The sequence below is a fragment of the Bos indicus genome, chromosome 2 (genome assembly GCF_029378745.1).
Source record: "Bos indicus isolate NIAB-ARS_2022 breed Sahiwal x Tharparkar chromosome 2, NIAB-ARS_B.indTharparkar_mat_pri_1.0, whole genome shotgun sequence".
Lineage (NCBI taxonomy): Eukaryota > Metazoa > Chordata > Mammalia > Artiodactyla > Bovidae > Bos > Bos indicus.
The window spans coordinates 53,714,163-53,735,429 of NC_091761.1; the positions used below are offsets into that span (position 1 = coordinate 53,714,163).

The 21,267-nt window shown below is 33.9% G+C and overlaps 1 protein-coding gene across 2 annotated transcripts in view; it reads right to left on the reverse strand.

Moving 5' to 3' along the window:
• Nucleotides 1-18,937: 18,937 nt before the first annotated feature.
• The window catches only part of KYNU (kynureninase), a 121,422-nt gene continuing 119,092 nt past the window's right edge, over nt 18,938-21,267 (reverse strand). For both annotated transcript variants that reach the window (XM_070768326.1, XM_019973292.2), the window contains one exon: nt 18,938-20,234. In XM_070768326.1, the coding sequence (XP_070624427.1) occupies nt 20,115-20,234 (120 nt within the window). In that variant the 3' untranslated portion in view covers nt 18,938-20,114. The remainder of the gene's footprint in view (nt 20,235-21,267) is intronic.

Genomic DNA, 21,267 nt, shown 5'->3' on the forward strand with positions numbered 1-21,267 from the left:
TCACCTTAGGTGGGATTAAAACTCTTCCCCTTGTTCACTTTCATAAAACTTGGTACAATAAATTCACTTTCGTTTAGCTTCTCCTGGCTTAGATTTAATCATATTAATGTCTATTTCTGATTTTCACTTCTCTGGAGTAGCGATAATGTTTTCACTATTTCAATATCTATTTACAGTGTTGAATGTATGGCATTTTAAAATATTTAAAAATTCTAAAACAAGATTTTTAATGATGCCATAAATTAGTCCCTTATAGTTCTGTGTCTAATTTTCTATCTTTATAAAAAATATTTGCATAAGTCTGCCTGAAGATATGCTTTGTGAATATATCTGCATTTGCTTGTTATCCTTATTTTGCAAATGGGGAAATTAAGGTACACAGAGACTAAGTAATTTACCCATGACCCTGAACTAGTAAGTGACAGAGTTGAAAATTTAACACAATACTATAACTCCTAAAATGACATATTCAACTGCCACATAATATAGACTCTCAGCACTTAATCTGATATGTTTGGGTCTACTTATTATTTAGAATTTTTTTGGATTTACAAAGCAATAAGATATATTCATCACATATTGCATATCACTTCCAGTAGGTCTAAGACAGTATCACTTGGGCTCAATAAAGGACAGAAATGGTATGGACCTAACAGAAGCAGATGATATTAAGAAGAGGTGGCAAGAATACACAGAAGAATTGTACAAAAACAATCTTCACGCCCCAGATAATCACGATGGTGTGATTATTCACCTAGGGCCAGACATCCTGGAATGTGAAGTCAAGTGGGTCTTAGGAAGCATCATTACCAACAAAGCTAGTGGAGGTGATGGAATTCCAGTTGAGCTATTTCAAATCCTGAAAGATGATGCTGTGAAAGTGCTGCATTCAATATGTCAGCAAATTTGGAAAACTCAGCAGTGGCCACAGGATTGGAAAAGGTCAGTTTTCATTCCAATCCCCAAAAAAGCAGTGCAAAAGAATGCTCAAACTACCACACAATTGCTCTCATCTCACAAGCTAGTAAAGTAATTCTCAAAATTCTCCAAGTCAGGCTTCAGCAATACGTGAACTTCCAGATGTTCAAGCTGGTTTTAGAAAAGGCAGAGGAACCAGAGATTAAATCGCCAACATCCACTGGATCATGGAAAAAGCAAGAGACTTCCAGAAAAACATCTATTTCTGCTTTATTGACTATGCCAAAGCCTTTGACTGTGTGGATCACAATAAACTGTGGAAAATTCTGAAAGAGATGGGAATACCAGACCACCTGACCTGCCTCTTGAGAACCCTGTATGCAGGTCAGGAAGCAACAGTTTGAACTGGACATGGAACAACAGACTGGTTCCAAATAGGAAAAGGAGTACCTCAAGGCTGTATATTGTCACCCTGCTTATTTAGCTTATATGCAGAGTACATCATGAGAAATGCTGGGCTTAAGGAAGCACAAGCTGGAATCAAGATTTCTGGGAGAAATATCAGTAACCTCAGATATGCAGATGATACCACCCTTTTGGCAGAAAGTGAAGAGGAGCTTTTCTTTTCATCAAGAAAAGCCTCTTGATGAAAGTGAAAGAGGAGAGTGAAGAAGTTGGCTTAAAGCTCAACATTCAGAAAACTAAGATCATGGCTTCCGGTCCCATCACTTCATGGGAAATAGTTGGGGAAACAGTGGAAACAGTGACTGACTTCATTTTTTTGGGCTCCAAAATCACTGCAGATGGTGATTGCAGCCATGAAATTAAAAGACATTTACTCCTTGGAAGGAAAGTTATGACCAGCCTAGATAGCATATTGAAAAGCAGAGACATCACTTTGCCAACAAAAGTCCGTCTAGTCAAGGCTATGGTTTTTCCAGTGGTCATATACAGATGTGAGAGTTGGACTGTGAATAAACCTGAGTACCGAAGAACTGATGCTTTTGAACTGTGGTGTTGGAGAAGACTCTTGTGAGTCCCTTGGACTGCAAGGAGATCCTACCAGTCCATCTTAAAGGAGATCAGTCCTGGGTGTTCATTGGAAGGACTGATGTTAAAGCTGAAACTCCAATACTTTTGCCACCTGATTCGAAGAGCTGACTCATTGGAAAAGACCCTGATGCTGGGAGGGATTGAGGGCAGGAGGAGATGGGGACGACAGAGGATGAGATGGCTGGATGGCATCACTGACTCGATGGACATAGGTTTGGGTGGACTCTGGTAGTTGGTGATGGACAGGGAGGCCTGGCGTGCTGTGGTTCATGGGATCACAAAGAGTTGGACACGACTGAGTGAGTGAACTGAACTGAACTGAACCAAATATATGAATATTCACACTAAGTATAATAAATAGAAGCAATATATATAGCCTTCTGTAAATACTGATCAACTGAATTTGGACCAGATCTGGTTTTGTGCTCAAATGAGTTAATACCCTTAATTTGCAGGTTTGAGTTCCCTCCCAACCTTATTCCCAGTTGCTTCATAGGGCTTTCAAGCAAAAGACTTTTTGGAATCGGGGGTAAGAATGTTATATATTTGGCTTGACTGAGTCATAATATTTAAATTCTTATTCTTTCACTTTACCAGCAAGTTAAAATTCATATGCCAATTTAAGACTTTTTGAATCCTGTCTATAGTCCACAACACTAGGGATTGACCCAAGTGTTCTAATTATCTTTAGGTGTTTAACAAATCATCTCAAAATCTAGAGGCTAAAATTAATACACTTCAGGAATGCTTGGTCCAGAATTTGGTATATCTTCTATTCTTTGTGACTTCAACTGAGGATATAGTTACATTCAGCTGGCAAGTGGACTCCTGTATATGGGTCACATTTTAAATGATTTCATTTTTTCTCTTATGAGATATCATAAAGAACATTTCAATAATACAGAAACCAAGAAAAAAAAAAACACAGTAGAACAAGCATTATAACAAAATTAAAATTTTCCAGTGAAATTGTTGTCTGTAATAATACTTTTTCATCTTCACACACTTACTAAATAATATGTAAAATACTGACACCTAATGTTAACTTTATGTATTATAATGTCAGAGGAAAAAAAACAGTATCCTGAAATAGAATTTAGAAAGCTACTGAAACTTATGGTTAAACAAACAAACCAAAAAAATCATAGTTTTTCAAAATAAAATTATTTGACTATCTGGTGTGCTAATAAGATACTGTTCTAAAAGTTAAAAGTAGAAAAGGCAGCTCGTATACATTTAATGTGTACAGTGAAAACCATGGGTGCACAACTGAATTGAAGATTAATGTCATGAATGTATTATTGATAACACCTTAACAAAGTAATGTTTTAACGCAGAAGTCAGTGAACTTTTTCTGTAAAGGACTAGAAAGTAAATATTTGTGGATGATGGTATTGTTTTGTGGATGAAAAGGTCTTTGTGACAACTATCCAACTCTGACCTTAGAGATTAAAAGAAGCCATAGATAAAACATGGCCAAGTGAATGTGACTGAGTTCTCACTCACCAAAAACATAGTTGGCAATGGAATCTGAATTTTCTATAATTATCATATGCATGAAATATTGTTCTTTAAAAACTTTTTAGCCATTTGAAAATATATTAAAAAAAAAACATTTTTAGCTTACATGCTAAACAAAAGTAGATGTTGGACGGGATTTGACCCACAGGCCATAGTTTGCTGACCCTGGTATATGCCTTGTAGTTGAATTGTCAATGTAGGACAAATAGAGAAACACTTCTCTCCCTTGGGGTGAGATCTGATTGAATAAAAGGAACACTCAAAGATCCAGTAGATGTTTTGGTTCAAAATAATTACTACTCATCTCAGCCTGATGTTGCCTTGTAGGCTATTTTATATTCACTGGATTAGCCGCAGGAAAACTCAAAACTCATTTTTAAAACTGCATTCACAAATTAATGTACTTTTTCACTGTTGTTTCATCAAACTATGTAATAGGAAAACTGGAAAAAATATTTTAAAATGTTAGAAAAAGTTTTTGACCTTTTAAATAGGAAATTTTGTCTATTATGTTTCTCAAAAGACAAGCTAATTTCTACCTGAAGCCCTTTCAGACCTTTGTTTGGAATGTTCTTTCCCCACCTTAGGTTCCTTGTTTCTCATCCTCCTGGTCTCGTTTAATCAGTTCCTCAGTGGAGACCGTCCCTGACCAACCTGTGGATGGAAATTTACCTTGGTCAGTTTTCCATTGCACACTCTCTCCTTTTTCTTTACAACCCTTACCAAAACTACTCCTTTACTGTCTGGAGTGTATCTACATTATGGCTTCCTCCCCAGATTCTGAGCTCCCTGCAGCTGGGATGATTGTCCTTTTTCTAATCCCTGAGCTTGGTATGGTGATGTGGTGTAGCCAGGGCTCAGTTAATAGGGGCATACCTTGGAGTATTATGGGTTCAGTTCTAGATCTATACAATAAGGTGAATATCATAATAAAGCTAGGCACATGGAATTTTTTTTCTTGTGCATATAAAAGTTATGTTTACACTGCAGTGTAGCATATGCAATCGCATTATGTCTATAAAAAAGTACACATTTTAATTTTAAACTATTTTATCACTAAAAAAGTGCTAACCATCATCTGAACCTTCAGTGAGTCATAGTAACTTCAAGGATCAATGATCACAGATCACCATAACAAATATAAAACAATGAAAAGGTCTGAAATAGCTGTGAAGATTACAGAATGTAATCAGAAACAAAGTAAACAAAAATTGTTGGGGAAATGGCACCAAGTAACTTGCTCAGTGCAGAGTTTCCATAACACTCAAGTCTGTAAAAAAAATATGCAATGAAGTGAAGTGCAACAAAGCAAGTTATACCTGTACTTCTAAAGGATGAATACGTGAATCATATAGTTTTTAGTTGAAATGCATCTTCTTTTAGAGAGATGAAGTCTGAAAAACTAATATAATTAAGGCTAAATTAAGAAATAGAAAGATGGCAGGTCAAAAGGGATAAGGTAGGAACATGGCAAGATGACTTTAAGGCAGAAAAGAAACCAGATATATCATTGCCTGTGACAAAGGCCTTATGGTAGAACTTCAAAGTTTACAAAATGTTTATTTTTCTGAGAAGTGAATAAAGTAAGTAATTTTATTTTAGTTTACATATGAGGAAATGAACTTGCAAACCTAGAATTTTATGAGTTTGCCATGCATATTAAGAAAGGTGAGGAAACTAGAGAAAATAAAATACATCAAATTATCAGTGTGCTTCAAGAGAGGAAATAATGGATATTGGTTAAGTATTTGAGCTCTAGAGACAGACCCAGAGTTGGGTCCTAACTCTGCTATTTTTCAGTTGTTTGATCTTATCCTCTTCTGCTTTATCTAGAATTTGAACAAAATTATAGTATAAGAACCCTATATCTCACAAGGTTGTGATAGGGATTAAATATAACGTGTTTAGACAAGTCTGGCACATGTTAAGAAAACAATTAAGTAAAATCTTTATTGAGCTATTATTTATTATGATATCCATTAGATAGCTATTAGATAAAATAATGAAACCAGTTAGAAAAATGTGAAGTTTTTAACTTCTGAGAACTCAACAGAAATGAATAAGAAAGAAACAAAAGTTATTTTTGGTTGGACAAGAGTTTATTTTCACTAAGGACTTCTCATTTTTTTCAAATATTTTCCGTATCTCAGAGATTAATCACTTGTGCTACAGTGATTCGCTCACTCATTCATTCGATATATTAAGCTCTGTGTTAAAGACATTCCCAAGTGAATGACTATATTGTCAAAGATACTCAACTTGTTCTAGAAGGAGAAGCTTCCAGGCAAAATAAAAGTTTCTATCGATTGGAGAAAGTGAATTTAAATTAACTAAAGAGGTAAAGATAAATGAGCAATATTCAAAGTATTGGTGTACCATAGCTTGTTTGATCATTCATTCGTGTAAAGATATTTGAGTTGTTTTCAGTTTTTATCTACTATGAATAAAGTTGTTATAAATACTTGTGTAACAATTTCTTTACATGAACATAAGTTTTAATTTCCCTAGTGTAAATTTCCCAAAGTACCATTACTGGTTGTATTATATGCATATTTTAAGTTTTAGAAGCAACTGCTGAACTATTCTGCAGGAACTATTCAACTATTCTGAACTATTCTATATCCTAACCAGTAGTGTATTGGGGATTAAATTTCTATACAGCCTTAACAGCATTTGATATTACATCTATTTTTTGACTGTAGCCATTTTGTACTTATTTTTGTATTAACATAAGTTACACAGCTTAGGCATTCAATATATAGTAAATAATATAAAAATACCTACAGTATGCAGGATTCTGTAATAAGAAATGATTCTTTGCTAAATTTCTAAACATTGCAAATAAAATGAATTGAATTTTATTACAAATATTTCAAAACAAAGAAATTTACTCTCTCAGTTCTCTTAATCCATTGTCACTTCTTTTCCCCTATATTATTCTTTTCTGTCTTTCATTTTCTCTATGTAATAAACTATGAATGTAATTATGAAATATTCCATAAGCTATAAATAGCTCATATTGAGTTGGATGAACAAAGGACTATAAATATTTTTTTATCATATAGTTTTCCTGTACTCAAACTTTGCTTGCTAGAAATGTCTTTGAATGTTGTCATATGTTTGACAGCAATGACTAGATTAAATTTTGTCCCTCATTCAATTTTCTCTTTCAGTCATCACATACACATATACAAACTCACTCAAGTTAATCTTTTTCATAAAATGTATCTTATTCAAAATTTTCAGGATGTACCTAGATTTGCAAAGATAAATATATTTCATTGAGATTCTTCCTTGAGTTTCTGATATTCAGAATAAAAGCATTTCTATTCCTGCACTAGATGTATGATGTTATATATTATCATTCCATATCTCTCCTCTTTTTCATATTATGCATGTTAAACACATAAAGGGAAGAGTAGGTTTCTATTTATATGACACCATACCTCCCAAACTTGCTCAAGCTTGGATTACAGTATGTTGTCTAGCCTTCTCCAGAAATCTTCCTTTTCGTTTACAATAATAAAAATTCAATTTTTGGTCCACATGTTTAAAATGTTTTAAAGCTGCCATTCACTAACAGCCTTAGTTTAGTTACACACAAACTGTTTGAATGCCATCAGAACTTAAGTTACAGCTTTCTTTCTAATTATGAGCCATACATTATTGTCTATATCATCCATGGAAAAACAGCTTTTGTACTTGCCAAAAGAATATCTGGAGGTGTTCTTATTTACATTGTATGTTGAAAATATAAATACAAACAAAATCATGGTTTAGTATATGTTAAAATTAATAAAACCACCACAAACAAACATTACCTCTTATTTTTCCCTCTAATTAGCATGTCTTTAAACATAGTTGGTTTTTGAAACAAACGAAAAAAAGGTGTCCTTAGCCTCTAATGAGGACCAAAAAAAAAAAAAATAGTGTCAATTTTGTTTAAATTTTGGACTAATTAATTGTATATGAAAGAATAAGGACATATCTTAAAGCATGCTGAGAATTCAGGATTATCTTAATATTAAATTGAAGCATAGAGGGCATACATGCTATTATATGAACATATCAAAGCAGATATAGGACCAATATTCATCTGAAAGAGTAAATATTAGCATAAATATTAATTAGCCTTCTGAAAAATATTAATTAATTAGTTTGAAATCAGTTTTACTGTCTTCATTTCTTTGGTAATGAGATTCTGCTTTTTAGAAATCAGTTTTAATTCATATCTTAGGCATATGTTCATATACTGATATTATAATAGACAAAAGTTAATCTTTCATAATTAAGCATAATTAATGAATGCTTTTGTTTAGAAATTAAATAGTAAGAAACATAGTTTAAGATAGTTTTATTCTAATGATAATCATCAACTTTTAGTTTTTAAATATAATAATTCTTATTTCTTGACTAAATTCTTTAGATTGCACAGTGTATCATGTATTTTCTAAAATTATTTTGTCAAAGTAACACATGTAAATAGTTAACAGTAACCCTGAACTGCCAGCATTACTAATGTGTGCCTCACACTATTTAAATTATTCTGTGTATTAAACTTCTTAATATCTGACAACCCTGTGAAGTAATCCTATTATTACTGTCTAATTTTACAAAAGGGAAATGGGAGCACTGAGCATTTATGTCACAAGATCACATACCTAGTAGGTGGTAGACCCAATATTTGAACCCTGTGTCAGAGTCTGTGAACTTAACTCTTACAGCACACTTCTTTGCAGGTTTCAACTTTTATATCCAAAACAGCAGTCCTCTGACCCATCAATACTTACTATTAATTCCTGTCCTGCTAAACAAAGGGTGACAACTCTGAAACACTTTAGCTGTCTCCACCTATATTGAGTTCCGTATTATTCCATAAATATGAATTTATAGCTATTTCTTCATCTTCAAGTTTGCAACATTATTTTTTCCTACCAGGAAAATTGAGGGTTTAGTTATAGATCTCCCTCCTCTACGGCCCATGAACATATATGCACAAACATACACATTTTCTCCCCTCATCCTACAAATACAGTGAAATTATAATTTATATTACATCAGTATTCATTGTTTGCATGTTTATAACTTCATAGATATTATTTACAGCTTGTGTTGTGTGCATATGAAAGAGTCACGACATATGTTAGAATATATTGAGAATGTAGCATTTTTGTAGTATTAAACTGAGAAATAGAGGGTTTATCTTCTATACCACATGGTTTACTCTGATAATGTTTCTTTTATTGTATAATCTTATTTTTAGAGTTAATAATTATCTTATTTTACATTTGTTCAGTATTGTTGTCTGTTTACTAATTTGAATTCTCAAATTAGTTCTAACAGAATTTTAAACTCTTATCAGGAGAGTGAAATAAAAGAGGTGTTAGGTATTTCATCAGTTTGTATATGTGAGAGAGAGAGAGACAGACACAGAGAGAAGAAGTAAATATCCACATCTTGGAGCCCTTACTCCAGTCTGGAGTGGTTCTGCTCTAGGACTGTGGTCATGAGACCTCTCTTCATGCTCATTTAGGGAATCTCATTGCCTCTGTGTGTGTGTGTACAGAGGCATGTGAGTGCAGGCTGCTCAGGCTTTTCCAGTAGCTTCTGAGAAGTAGTACATGGAAAGAAAACATTCTAAAACCTTGCTTACCTGAAAACATCTTTATTCTGTCTTCACATTTAATTAACAGTTTGGGTTGCAATCAAAATCTCAAATGGAAATAACTTTTTATCTAAATATCAAAAATATCCTCCATTATTCTCTTTCAGATTTGGTAGTAAGAATTTCTTCATCATGATTGCTGATATTTTTAATGTAACAATTTTTTTCTATAAAACTTGTTAGAATCTTCTTTATATCCTGTGTCTTACATTTTTTCCCATAATGTGATTTATACTTTAAAAATATATTATGTTTAGTACTTATTGAGCCTCTTCTGAAAGCACATCTTTGTTTTGGGAAAAGTTCTTGGGAGGAGTTTTCTTTTTTTGATAATTTTTCTTCTTTTTGTTTTCTCTCCCTTTTTATTTTACAGCCACTATTAGATGGGTGTTGACCTCTAGTTACCTCTAACTAATCTTTTTGTTCTACTTTTGAGACAGTTCTTCAATTTTATAGTCCAGAATTTCCTTTGAATTTTTTATTTCTGATATATATATTTTCTTAATTTTCAAAGACTTTTTTCTTATTCTCTGAATCCTTTTAATTATATAGTTTTCTTGTTCAAAGATTTTTCCTTTCTATTGGAAGATTTTTAACTGCAGCTCCCCACCACCGCCCCCCCCCCCCCGCCCCCGCCTTTTCTTCTTCTTTTTCTTCCTTTTTCATTGCATTGCTTATTTCCTGTTTGTTCTTTTGGGTTCTATTCTGAACTTTGAATGTTATTGTTCAGTGTATGGTGATACTTCATAGCTGTTCATTTAAAACTTGGAACTCTAAAAATCAAGGGCAACAATTTTGTACAGGGGCAAAATTTTCTGATTGGTGGGCAGCACTATGTCACAATGAGACCCATGTAAAGATTTGCAGTTCCTATCAATTGGACTAGACAGTTTTCCCAGTGAGAGCTCTATAATCCTATTCCTGGGTTGGGCTGGAAGGGGAACTGAACAGGACTCTGGGTGCATGTATAATTTCTTGGGAACCAAGTAGAGAAAAGAGAACAAGGGCTTTCACCATTATTGCAAAATTTTACCAAATCACTCAACTTTTAGTTAAATGGTTCGTCTATCTTCTCAACTGTCCTCATGCCCCTAAGTCTTAGAGTTACAAGAGTTGATCCTTTCTAGAAAGTGAACTCTTGTCTTTGTGGGTGTAAGAAGGTGGGATTTACATGCATATATCCTGGTATACATAAATAACAGGCACCTCCAATTCCTAAACATTTCAATGGCTTTGAACTGAATTAGTTTAATATTTTTTGATAGCCTCCCTTCTCATTTTGGCAACTATATTTCAGTTTTCTTTGTCATGCTAAGTCAGCTGACTTTCCAGTTTTAAAAGTATACTGATATCTTCCATACACTCTTGACCCTTATCATTTTGAGGGTATTGCTATGTTTATGCACATTTATTAATTTGCTATCATTTTGTGAGATGGATGGCTATTACCTGGAAATACAGATTAGTATACAGTAATTTTGCCCCCCTAAAATGATGTTACCCAACTTTCCCAAAGAAATTAATTTAAAACATTTAGTTTTCTCTTAATCTTATTTTATTTTTGCTTTTCTAACTCAAATACACATTGAAATCTTTAAAGAAGAGGGAGTTTTCTGATGGATAGGTAATCACATGGGTACTGGGTATTGAACTGCACAGAGTGCATGAGTTGATCACAACAAATGTGCCAGATTTGACTGGATTGAAAGCCATTCAAAGGAAGCGTTTCTTCAATCCTCCTAAGCATTGTTGAGAGAAAGAGATATAAGAAAGAGAAAGATAACAAATATAGATTATAAAATACATGTAACAAGTTTATTATAAAGTTAGTTAGTATGGCCATCAATACAACCAAATAACAGTTATGAAATAGCAATATTATTTAGAATTCAGTGAAAAATGTGACATTTGGAGTCAGTTCCCAAATTCAAACAGTCTGGTTCTGTTGTTGCCACCTAAAAAAAGACTGTCTGCAATTCTCTCTTTCTGTTCTTTTTTTTTCTTCTTAATTGCCATTTTTTTCCCCAGACCAGCTGTAGCATCTATGTCCTGACTTTGATCCAGCTACTTACGTTAACCCATAGAGAAAATGTCTCCCATAGACTCTGCATATATCACGGCAACGTCTCCATTCTTGACAAGCTTGCTGTTTTAGCACAATAGAGTGCAAGAAGAGCGGCATGAAATGAAGCTCCCACATACTGGGAAAGAGTAAATTAAGACCTCTGTTTAGTAAATATTGGCACTCAAATGCAGTTTTTTTCACCTAAAATAATATGAGTATATGTGATTGAAATTGCAACTGAGGCCCAGAAATCCAGTGTTAGTTAGCTTCTTTGTTTTTCATGAGAAGTCACGCTTTAAAGTATTATTCTTATTTGACTTAGGATATTAAAGTAGGATGAAAAAAACAAATATGCAAATACCATGTAAGATATAATATTCCTTGCAAAAATCCATCATAAGGGAATTATGGAAAACAACTTTTTGACACATGGGGGCAGAAGAGATTGTTTCCATCATGAGAACATGTAGTGGGGGATATTAAAAAAATGATCTTATTAAAAGCATGAATTTTGAGGCAAGTATCCTGGATTCTCAGCTTAGTCATCACTGTTGATAGTTTTTTCTTAATTTTCAAACATTAAAAAAGTATAGAGAATTTCAAACATTATCGTCTAGTTTTAAAATTGTCAAGATTTTGCAGCACTTTCCCCCTTCTTTCTTTCTTTTCTTCCATCCATTCATCATCTTCTTGGGATAGGATAATAATGACCCTGAAAGATATTCATGCCTTAATCCCCAGAACGTGTGTATATCTTACATTATATGGCAGAGTAGAATAATGATTGCAGATGGAATTAAGGTTGCTAAAAATAGGGAAATGATCCTGGCTTGTCCAGCTGATCTCATTGCAATCATAAAGGCCCTTAAAAGCAGAACAACTCAGAAGAGGAGAGTTAGAAGGAGCTGTGATTATGAAAGAGCCATCAGACAGATGCAACATTGCTGTCTTTGAAGACAGGAAGGAGACCAGAGCCAAGGACTGGAACAGTCTCTGGAAGATGGAAAAATCAAGGAAATGGATTTTCCTCTAAAGTCTTCATAAAGAGATATAATCCAGTTAAAACCTTGAGTTTGGTCTAATGAAGATTCATGCTAGATTTCTAACCTACAAAACTCTTAAGATAATAAATGTGTGTTGTTTCAAGCCACTAAGTTTGTTGTGACTTGTTCGGCAACATTCTTTTTTGGAGGAGCACTGAAGGGAACTAGGGGAATTTTAAAACAAATTCCAGACTTCATGTCATTTTATTTCTTTGTACATGGTATATATATTTAGATATATTAGGATCTTCTTATATCCACAGTGGCTATCCACAGCTAACAAATTGAATAAAATTATTTTCTCATTCAAATGTTATCTCAGCAACATATTTTTTATAGTTGGTCTTTGAATGAAGATCCAAACCAAGTCCACACCATATATTGCATTTGCTTGCTTTGTCTCTCCAGTCTTATAATCCAGAGTAGTTCCTTCTCCTTCACCCTTTCCTTATTTTATTCATGCTGTGATTTGTTGAAGAAATCCAACCAGCTGTCATGTAGAATGACCCATATTTGCTTCTCTGTTGGATCATTTAGCTTGTTCCTCCATTCCTTATGTTGTTGTAAAACTAGAAAATAGCCCTAAATGTTTTACTGGACTCAGGTTTATTATTTCCTAAGTATATAGCTAAAGAGCCTCTTGATGAAGTGAAAGAGGAGAGTGAAAAAGCTGGCTTGAAACTCAACATTCAAAAAACTAAATCATGGCATCAGATCCCATCACTTCATGGCAAATAGATGGGGAAAAAATGGAAATAGTAACAGACTTTATATTCTTGGGCTCCAAAATCACTGCAGACAGTGACTGCAACCATGGAATTAAAAGATACTTATTCCTTGGGAAAAAAAAAAAAAACAAAACTATGACTAATGTAGATAGCATATTAAAAAAGCAGAGACATCACTTTGCTGACATATGTCTGTATAGTCAAAACTATGGTTTTTTCCAGTAGTCATGTATGGACGTGAGAATTGGACCATAGAGAAAGCTGAGCGCTGAAGAATTGATGCTTTCAAACTGTGTTGCTGGAGAAGACTCTTAAGAGTCCCTTGAACTGCAAGGAGATCAAACCAGTCAATCCTAAAGGAAATCAGTCCTGAATATGCATTGGAAGGACTGATGCTGAACCTCCAATACTTTGGCTACCTAATGCAAAGATCTGACTCATTGGTAAAGATCCTGATGCTGGGAAAGATTGAGGACAGGAGGAGAAGGGGATGACAGAAGATGAAATGATTGGATGTCATCATCAACTCAATGGACATGAAATTGAGCAAACTCAGGGAGATAGTGAAGGACAGGGAAGCCTGGTGTGCTGCAGTCCATGGAGTCGGTAAGAGTGGGACACAACTGAGTGACTGAACGACAACAGTATATTGCTTAAGTGGTTCTATCTGCTTAATACTGCATCACCTCAGGCACATGCTAAGAAGTTGCTCCATTTTTAGCAGTACCAGTGGTAATCAGTGAGTTTAAGTGGTAACAATCCAATTTTCCTACTATGGACTTTCTTATCCACTTTTCCTAAAATGTTTGATCTTTGCTGAACTAGTTATTCTAGTAATAACTGAAAATGAGTTATATCCTAATTCTATTATTCCTCAAGTATTAACTTTAATTTTTTGTTTATAAATGAATGTTTTTCCAAAGTGGAAACAAGTATTTGCAACATGCTACTATATTTACTATATGTAAAAGAGAGAAATATACATGTATTTACCTATGTTTATATCTATCTATCTATGTGTATATCTATCTATCTATATATATGTAAAATAATAGAAGGGGTAAACCAAAGCATAAAAGATATGTATAAATAGGGGGAGGAAATAGGGAAAAGGGAATAAGGAGAGAATCCAGACTTCTTTGAGTATAGCTGGCTTGCAGATTTGAGTTCAGGATGGGGAACATGTGTATACCTGTGGCGGATTCATGTTGATATTTGGCAAAACCAATACAATATTGTAAAGTTAAAAAATAAAATAAAACAAAAATATTAAAAAAATAAAATTATCTGAGTATATTACACAATTCTAAAATAACTTTTAAATTTAAAAGGGAATTTATAAAGATTGAAAAGTTGATTCCAAAGTAGTGAACCTAACTATGTATATAGTTCTATACATATAATCATACAGAGCACAACCACACAAAGAAGAGTTATTACAAGTGCCTATTAAACACAGTAATCTGACTATTCCTAGTGAAACATATTCTAAGGAAAAAACAAAAAGTTTCCAAAACTTAACTCTTAACGTGTTTTCCAAAACTGAGCTCTTAACATGTTTTCACCATATTGTTTATGACAGCTTTAGTATTACTAATTCTAAAACTATATATATAATATATATGCATGTATTGAATATATATACAATAGTATATAGTGTATATGATAAAACTATACACTATATAAATTACACTATATAAATTAATATATAATTAGAACCAAGGTTTCCAGCACAATAAATAAAATATAAAGTAGATTAAGTAAAAGTTTTGTTATCCTAGGTTAAATTTAAAATATGAATATGAAATAAAGACATAATTTCTCTTAAAAGGTGTTTATTTCCTATCCTCTTTAACTCAAAATTGTGGAAGTAGTGATCAACCTGATTATAATGAGAACTCTTACAGTTAAGATTACAGTTTCTAAATACCATTTTTTCCCAAAAGAGATTGAATATTTTTAAAGAAATGGGTGATGTCAAGTTTGAAGTAGGAAATATTCAAAGTAAGCCTACATCTTGTCAATTAAAAAGCAATGAAGCTATCAAAAAATAGTCAAGGTACTGTCAAGAGGATTCAGGAGCCACTTGAAACAGTCAAAAATTGGAACACTAGATCATTAATAAAAATAATAATGGCAATAAGCCAAACCACAGCAAAAATGTTTAAATCCTTTAATTTATACTAATCCTCTTTATCATTTTGTTCTTTGAGAATATTTTGCTGAGATTAAAAATGAATTTACTAGAGGGCCAGGTACATATCTCACACCTTTATCAAACACATAATGCAGATGCTAACGGTCCACAGAAGCAACAAATCAACCTTCTCAGTAAGAGAGTAGTACCCTTACCCAGTGATTGCTGTGTTGTTTTATGATGTGCTTTCGTGGTGTGTGTGGATTTTTTTTTTTAAGATTATGCCAAAATCCATTTATAAATACTTAAAAATAATTACTCTAACAATCTCAATTTATGAAACAAAGATATAATGGAATTTGAATGTCAACCCATATAGTTTTGGATGAAACAATATGTTGAAAGTTATTGAGCAGAAAATAGCTATAGAGAAAACTTATTTCTTTAATTTGAAAATAAGTTATTGACTTTACATCCAGCCTTTTCTCCAGTAAGTTTTGTATAATAAATACAATTTAGCATTACATAAACAGACCTGTGTATTACTATAGCACCCAAGGGTATCGTTATAAAAGGATTGATATTTATATAGATATGCATGAGTTATTGAAAAAGTAAGATTTATTTGTCACATGTTATACTTAAGAAAACAAGAAGTATATACACTTTTGGTTTTCAGTCATAAACCTGCACTTGACTGTTTAGCATGTTGTAAGGGATTCGATACCAGATAAAAAAGAACAAAAGATAAACAACAACCAAAAAAGCCTTCTAAAATGAGATGGCATGAAAGTGAGAAATTCTTAGAACCCCAAAATGAATTAAAACAGGAACCTGGGAAGTAAGCAAAGATCAAAGTAAGCTCAGGATCAAAGCATGGCTTTCATCCTGAGTATGTGCCAAATCCCAGAGTCACTGAGCTTCAGAGCTGATAACTGAATAGGACATGAGATAAGCCTAGAGTGGTCAAGGTAAGTATGCTGATAGTAGAGCCTGGCATAATATTGACAACCAAAAAGGATCAGCAAGAAAAATTAATTATCTTCTGAAGATTTGTAAATATTAATTGGTCCCCACATGGATTAACCTATCCAGTTCCATGCTGTTCATATGATTTGAAAAGCCTGAAAAAAAGTCACAAGTGACCCAGGGCAACTGGCAGAAGCAAGCATGAATATCTTTCAAATAATACACTTTAACCCAGTTCTCAAAGAATTTCAAAAGGTCAAGATAAAGGAGCACCATAAAGTTAACAATTGCAGTATATACAAGGAAACCAGCATTTTATGTGAAAACCAACAGAAACAACTGTAAATTCATCACCTATTAGATACGGAATATAAAATTCTTGGGCTTCCTTGATGACTCAATGGATGAAGAATCTACTGCAGTACAGGTGACACAAATTCAATCCCTGGGTCAGGAAGATTCCCTGGAGGAGGACATGGCCACCCACTCCAGTAATCTTGATGGGAAAATCCCATAGCCAGGGAAGTCTGGCAGGTTATAGTCCAAGGGATTGTGATGAATTGGACATGACTGAAGTGACTGAACATGCACACACATAAAATATTAATATTTATGATTATTAAGAGTAGCTAAAGGAAATGCTATCTTAGATTTAGTTCCCAAGGAATAGACCTTCAGACAGGGATTTGGATAAATATGTTTTACTGAAACAATTATCATTTATCACAAAAAAAAAAAAAAAAAAACCTGGGAAGGAGATAACAGAAAGCAAAAGAGGCTGGACAAGTGTAAAACCCAGGAAAAAATTCTGGTTTTGGTTTAATCCACAAATTAAAAATGTTGTCTGAAGCATTAACTGGTGTGGTTTGTGTGTGTTCATTTTTTTTCCCCCCTTTTCTTTTTGTGTGGAAGCTAAAGATTTTCTTCTCTGTTATTTTAAAATAATAATAATACTAATAATAATCACCTTGGCTGTTTTAACACCCACACATGACGAAGGCAATCAACTGCTACCACTGGCAAAGGTAAGGAGCATGGAAATCTTCATGTCCTACTGGTTGGCATGGAAAATGGTACAGTTACTTTGGAAAGGTTTGCCAGTACACAGCGAAGTTGAACATGTGTTTGGCCTGTGACTCAGCACTTTCACAGTTGTGTGTCCTGGTTGCACTTTTAAATGTGTACACTTTGTTGCAATATTACAAATGTTTGAAATAACTCACGTCTTCACCAGTAGTAAAATGAATCAACAATTTCAATTATATAATAAATTACTGAGCAGCAATGAGAATGAATGAAAAATTATGTCTAACAAATGAATGAATCTCCAAAAACAAGAAGCTGAACAAAAGAAGCAGAAGAATACATACAGTATGATTGCTGCTGCTGCTAAGTCGCGTCAGTGGTGTCCGACTCTGTGCATCTGCCCATAGACGGCAGCCTACCAGGCTCCACTGTCCCTGGGATTCTCCAGGCAAGAACACTGAAGTGGGTTGCCATGTCCTTCTCCAATGCATGAAAGTGAAAAGTGAAAGTGAAGTCGCTCAGTCGTGCCTGACTCTTAGCGACCCCATGGACTGCAGCCTACCAGGCTCCTCTGTCCATGGGATTTTCCAGGCAAGAGTACTGGAGTGGGTTGCCAGTGCCTTCTCCAACAGTATGATTAAATTTATATAAAGTTCACACAGGCAAGTTTGGCTAATATATTTTTATGGGTAAATATGTAGTTATAAAATTTTAGAGAAAGGAAATGATTAACACAACATTTAATTCAATGATTATCTCTTTAGGGAGAGAGGGGGATGCAAGTGGGAGAAAGTTAGTTTCTAATACTGTTTCTCATCTACCTGATAAGAACAGAGTGCTGATTATGCTTTCAATGGTTTTTAAGCACAATTTGATGTAATTCTGATGTAATTAACATGAAATACTTTGCAACTTAAACTGATAAGTGCCTTCATACACCTTCTTTTACTCAACCATTTAGTGAATACCCTTAAGATTTTTCTCTCATAATATCACCATTTATCTTCATAAAAGAAGTTATAGTTTGTGAGTGTATATTTACTTGGATGTTTATAGGTTTACAGTCTATTTCCCCACTAAGCCACTTGTCCTCTGCGAGCTGAAGCTATGTCTTTTTAGTGTACCACTATGAGGTTGAAAAACTGTTTCTTCTAGATGAAGTCATTTATGGTCAGATTTTAAGGTCTTGAGAATTTTTCCATCTATGAGGATGAGTTTTGCCAAAAGTGGAGGTGGAAAGCACTTCTAAAGTAATTATGCAACTACTCAGCTAAATGAGATAACATATAAATAGAATAGCAGAATACATGGTATGTAGGAAGTACTCCATAAATATCAGTAGTTGCTGGTGTTGGTGTCGGAGCTCTGCAACTTTTTATTTAACTCTGCCATTCAAAGTGGTTGGCTAAGTTAATTTGTTTCATCATGGGCAATAATTACATTGTACTTACTTTTTCTTGCTGCTTATGTACAGAAGTGTGGAATATTTTGCCAATTCATGAATAATGTTTATGGCATCAACAGCTAAAAACTAAGGGAATCTTACAGGGCTGAATGTAACTGCAGTTTTTTTTTTTCACAGTGAATAAGAAAAGTCCATAGATTTGGTACAGGGCTTCAGAGATGAGCACTTTTTTCCTAACTCTGGTCCTCAACTGCAAGAATCCTTCTGTGATTTATTTCACTCTTTTACAGAACAGAAGCATCCAAATAAAGTCTTTTATCCAGAGTGATTCCTGTTAAACAAAAACAAGAGATTATGATAACATTAAATAAAAGGACATTCATGAAAAATGGATTAGGACGCAGGAGTGAGTAAAGAAATCAATTTAATGAACTTCAACCAACATTTGTTGTGGTGACATAAAGTAATGAATATTAAAGCACAGGCAAATAATTTATGCAACTTTTGCTTCTACTATGTATACAACTTTAAAACCAAATCTAGGATGATACATACTCAGTATTGGAGAAGGCAATGGCACCCCACTCCAGTATTCTTGCCTGGAAAATCCCATAGACGGAGGAGCCTGGTGGGCTGCAGTCCATGCGGTCGCTAAGAGTCAGACACGACTGAGCGACTTCACTTTCATTTTTCACTTTCATGCATTGGAGTAGGAAATGGCAACCCACTCCAGTGTTCTTGCCTGGAGAATCCCAGGGACAGAGGAGCCTGGTGGGCTGCCGTCTATGGGGTCGCACAGAGTCGGACACGACTGAAGCGACTTAGCAGCAGCAGCAGCAGCAGCAGCAGCAGCAGCATACTCAGGATGAGAATCATGGCAGCATCAGGGATGGTAACATGAAAGAATGGCCAGTGGCAATTTTAAGAAGCTGTTGAATGAAAGTTGAAAGATATTTCTTCTTTATTGGATGTTAAAATGTGGTTAAAAGTTATGTATTAGAATCGATGAAGTAAGTCATGTACACAAATTAGCCCCTGGTATTAAATGCATTTCTTAGTATAGATCATGACCAAAGTATTTGAAAGCCACTGCCCTAGAAAATGTATTTTGTCTTCCTTAGATTGGCATTAGGTGGAACACTGTAAAAAGCATACATTCTTCAGACTGTTCAATGGCAGTGCCTATAAGAAATTGCTTGGTAAATTAAAATTAAAGTAATAGTTCTAAAATTGATACAAAAATTTCTATATACATATGAAGTTGTCATTCAAATTATAATTAAACCAACAGAAAACATTTCATTAACTGTGAAATGTGACAGATAATCAAGACTATGTATGTGATACTTGCACCAATAAATACTTTGATTCACCAAATACCAAGAAGTTCGACAGCCATAGAGATCTCAAGACCACAGGTCCTTAGCAAAACTGTCATGTGTTCTATAAAGTATGCAATTCATTTCCAGTTAATTGTAATCAGTTTTTAAATACTTCCAATAATTAAGACTTGAATAATAGTAATAAAGTAACTGCAGGCTTTCCATTTTATTTGCTTTAGTTGCTGCGGAAAATACTGCTATTTTATGTTTCTACAGAGCCAAGTACAGAAGTGAGCAGATTGATAAATTTATAAACATCATGGAAAGAATTGTAGAGAGGAACTGGAGCCACTCGAATGCCATCTGGCTCCCGTTTGTCACACTGTAGGGGAAACAAAAAGTAAAGCCACAATAGTGTTAGCATTTTTCACATAATGGAAATCTGCATTCAAGAGAAACTTACATAAAACATTCATACTGATTACTCTAAAATTTAATATGTAAGAATTTTTTCACTTTAAGTAAAACGTCATGTTTGTGTTATTTGAAGCTATTCTCTTAATAATAATTAAAACATTAATGGGTTGGTACATTAATGTCTGAAGTGCTTTCTTGAAGTGCACTCATCCTTTATAAGCATCCAATAGTTTGGGTATGTAGTTTATCTGCGGGGAGACCCTGAAGAGACTGGAACCCTTGCACACATTTCAATGAATGAGAACTTCACTGAGATCTGGAGAGTTTTAGTCAATTATATTTCCATTGAATTCAATAATCCCTAATCTCATGAATTAGATAATTCAGCTGTCTGAAGATCACTGTGACTCTGTTGTTAAGAGACACCCCTACAGGCTAGACAACATAATAAATGATTTGTGTTTGCTGGCACTTTTAATTCGATAACAACTTTTGAGGTAAGTATATTCGATTCCAATATGGATGAGAAGTCTCAAGTCAATAGATGTTTACCAACTTTCACAGGAGCACATGGCTTGCAAATGGTAGAATGTTATTTGGATTGCTGATATTCTATGTGTCTCCAAAAACTGGGGAAATCTCTCCTAAAGGTTTGGAAAACTGAGTGCAGTATTTTCTAAATTATATTATCCCTGGAAATAGATATCACTATTTATCCTGTAATTGCTCATTAAACAATTATTAGTTCTCTTCAAGAGACAAAGAGGACTATTTTAGGCACAAAGGTAAAAAACAGCAACAAAAGAATATATTCCATACAATGTTAGCACTCTTAAGATGTGTCTACATGTCTTTCTTGACTGCAGTGAACAGGTTAAAAATAACTTATTTCAATCAAACTAAACAAGACTAATTTACTTTTTCTTCTTCTACTATATTGATGTGTTCTTTAATTCCACTTACTCCACAAATTTATATTGGGGTTTTCACTATTTTTT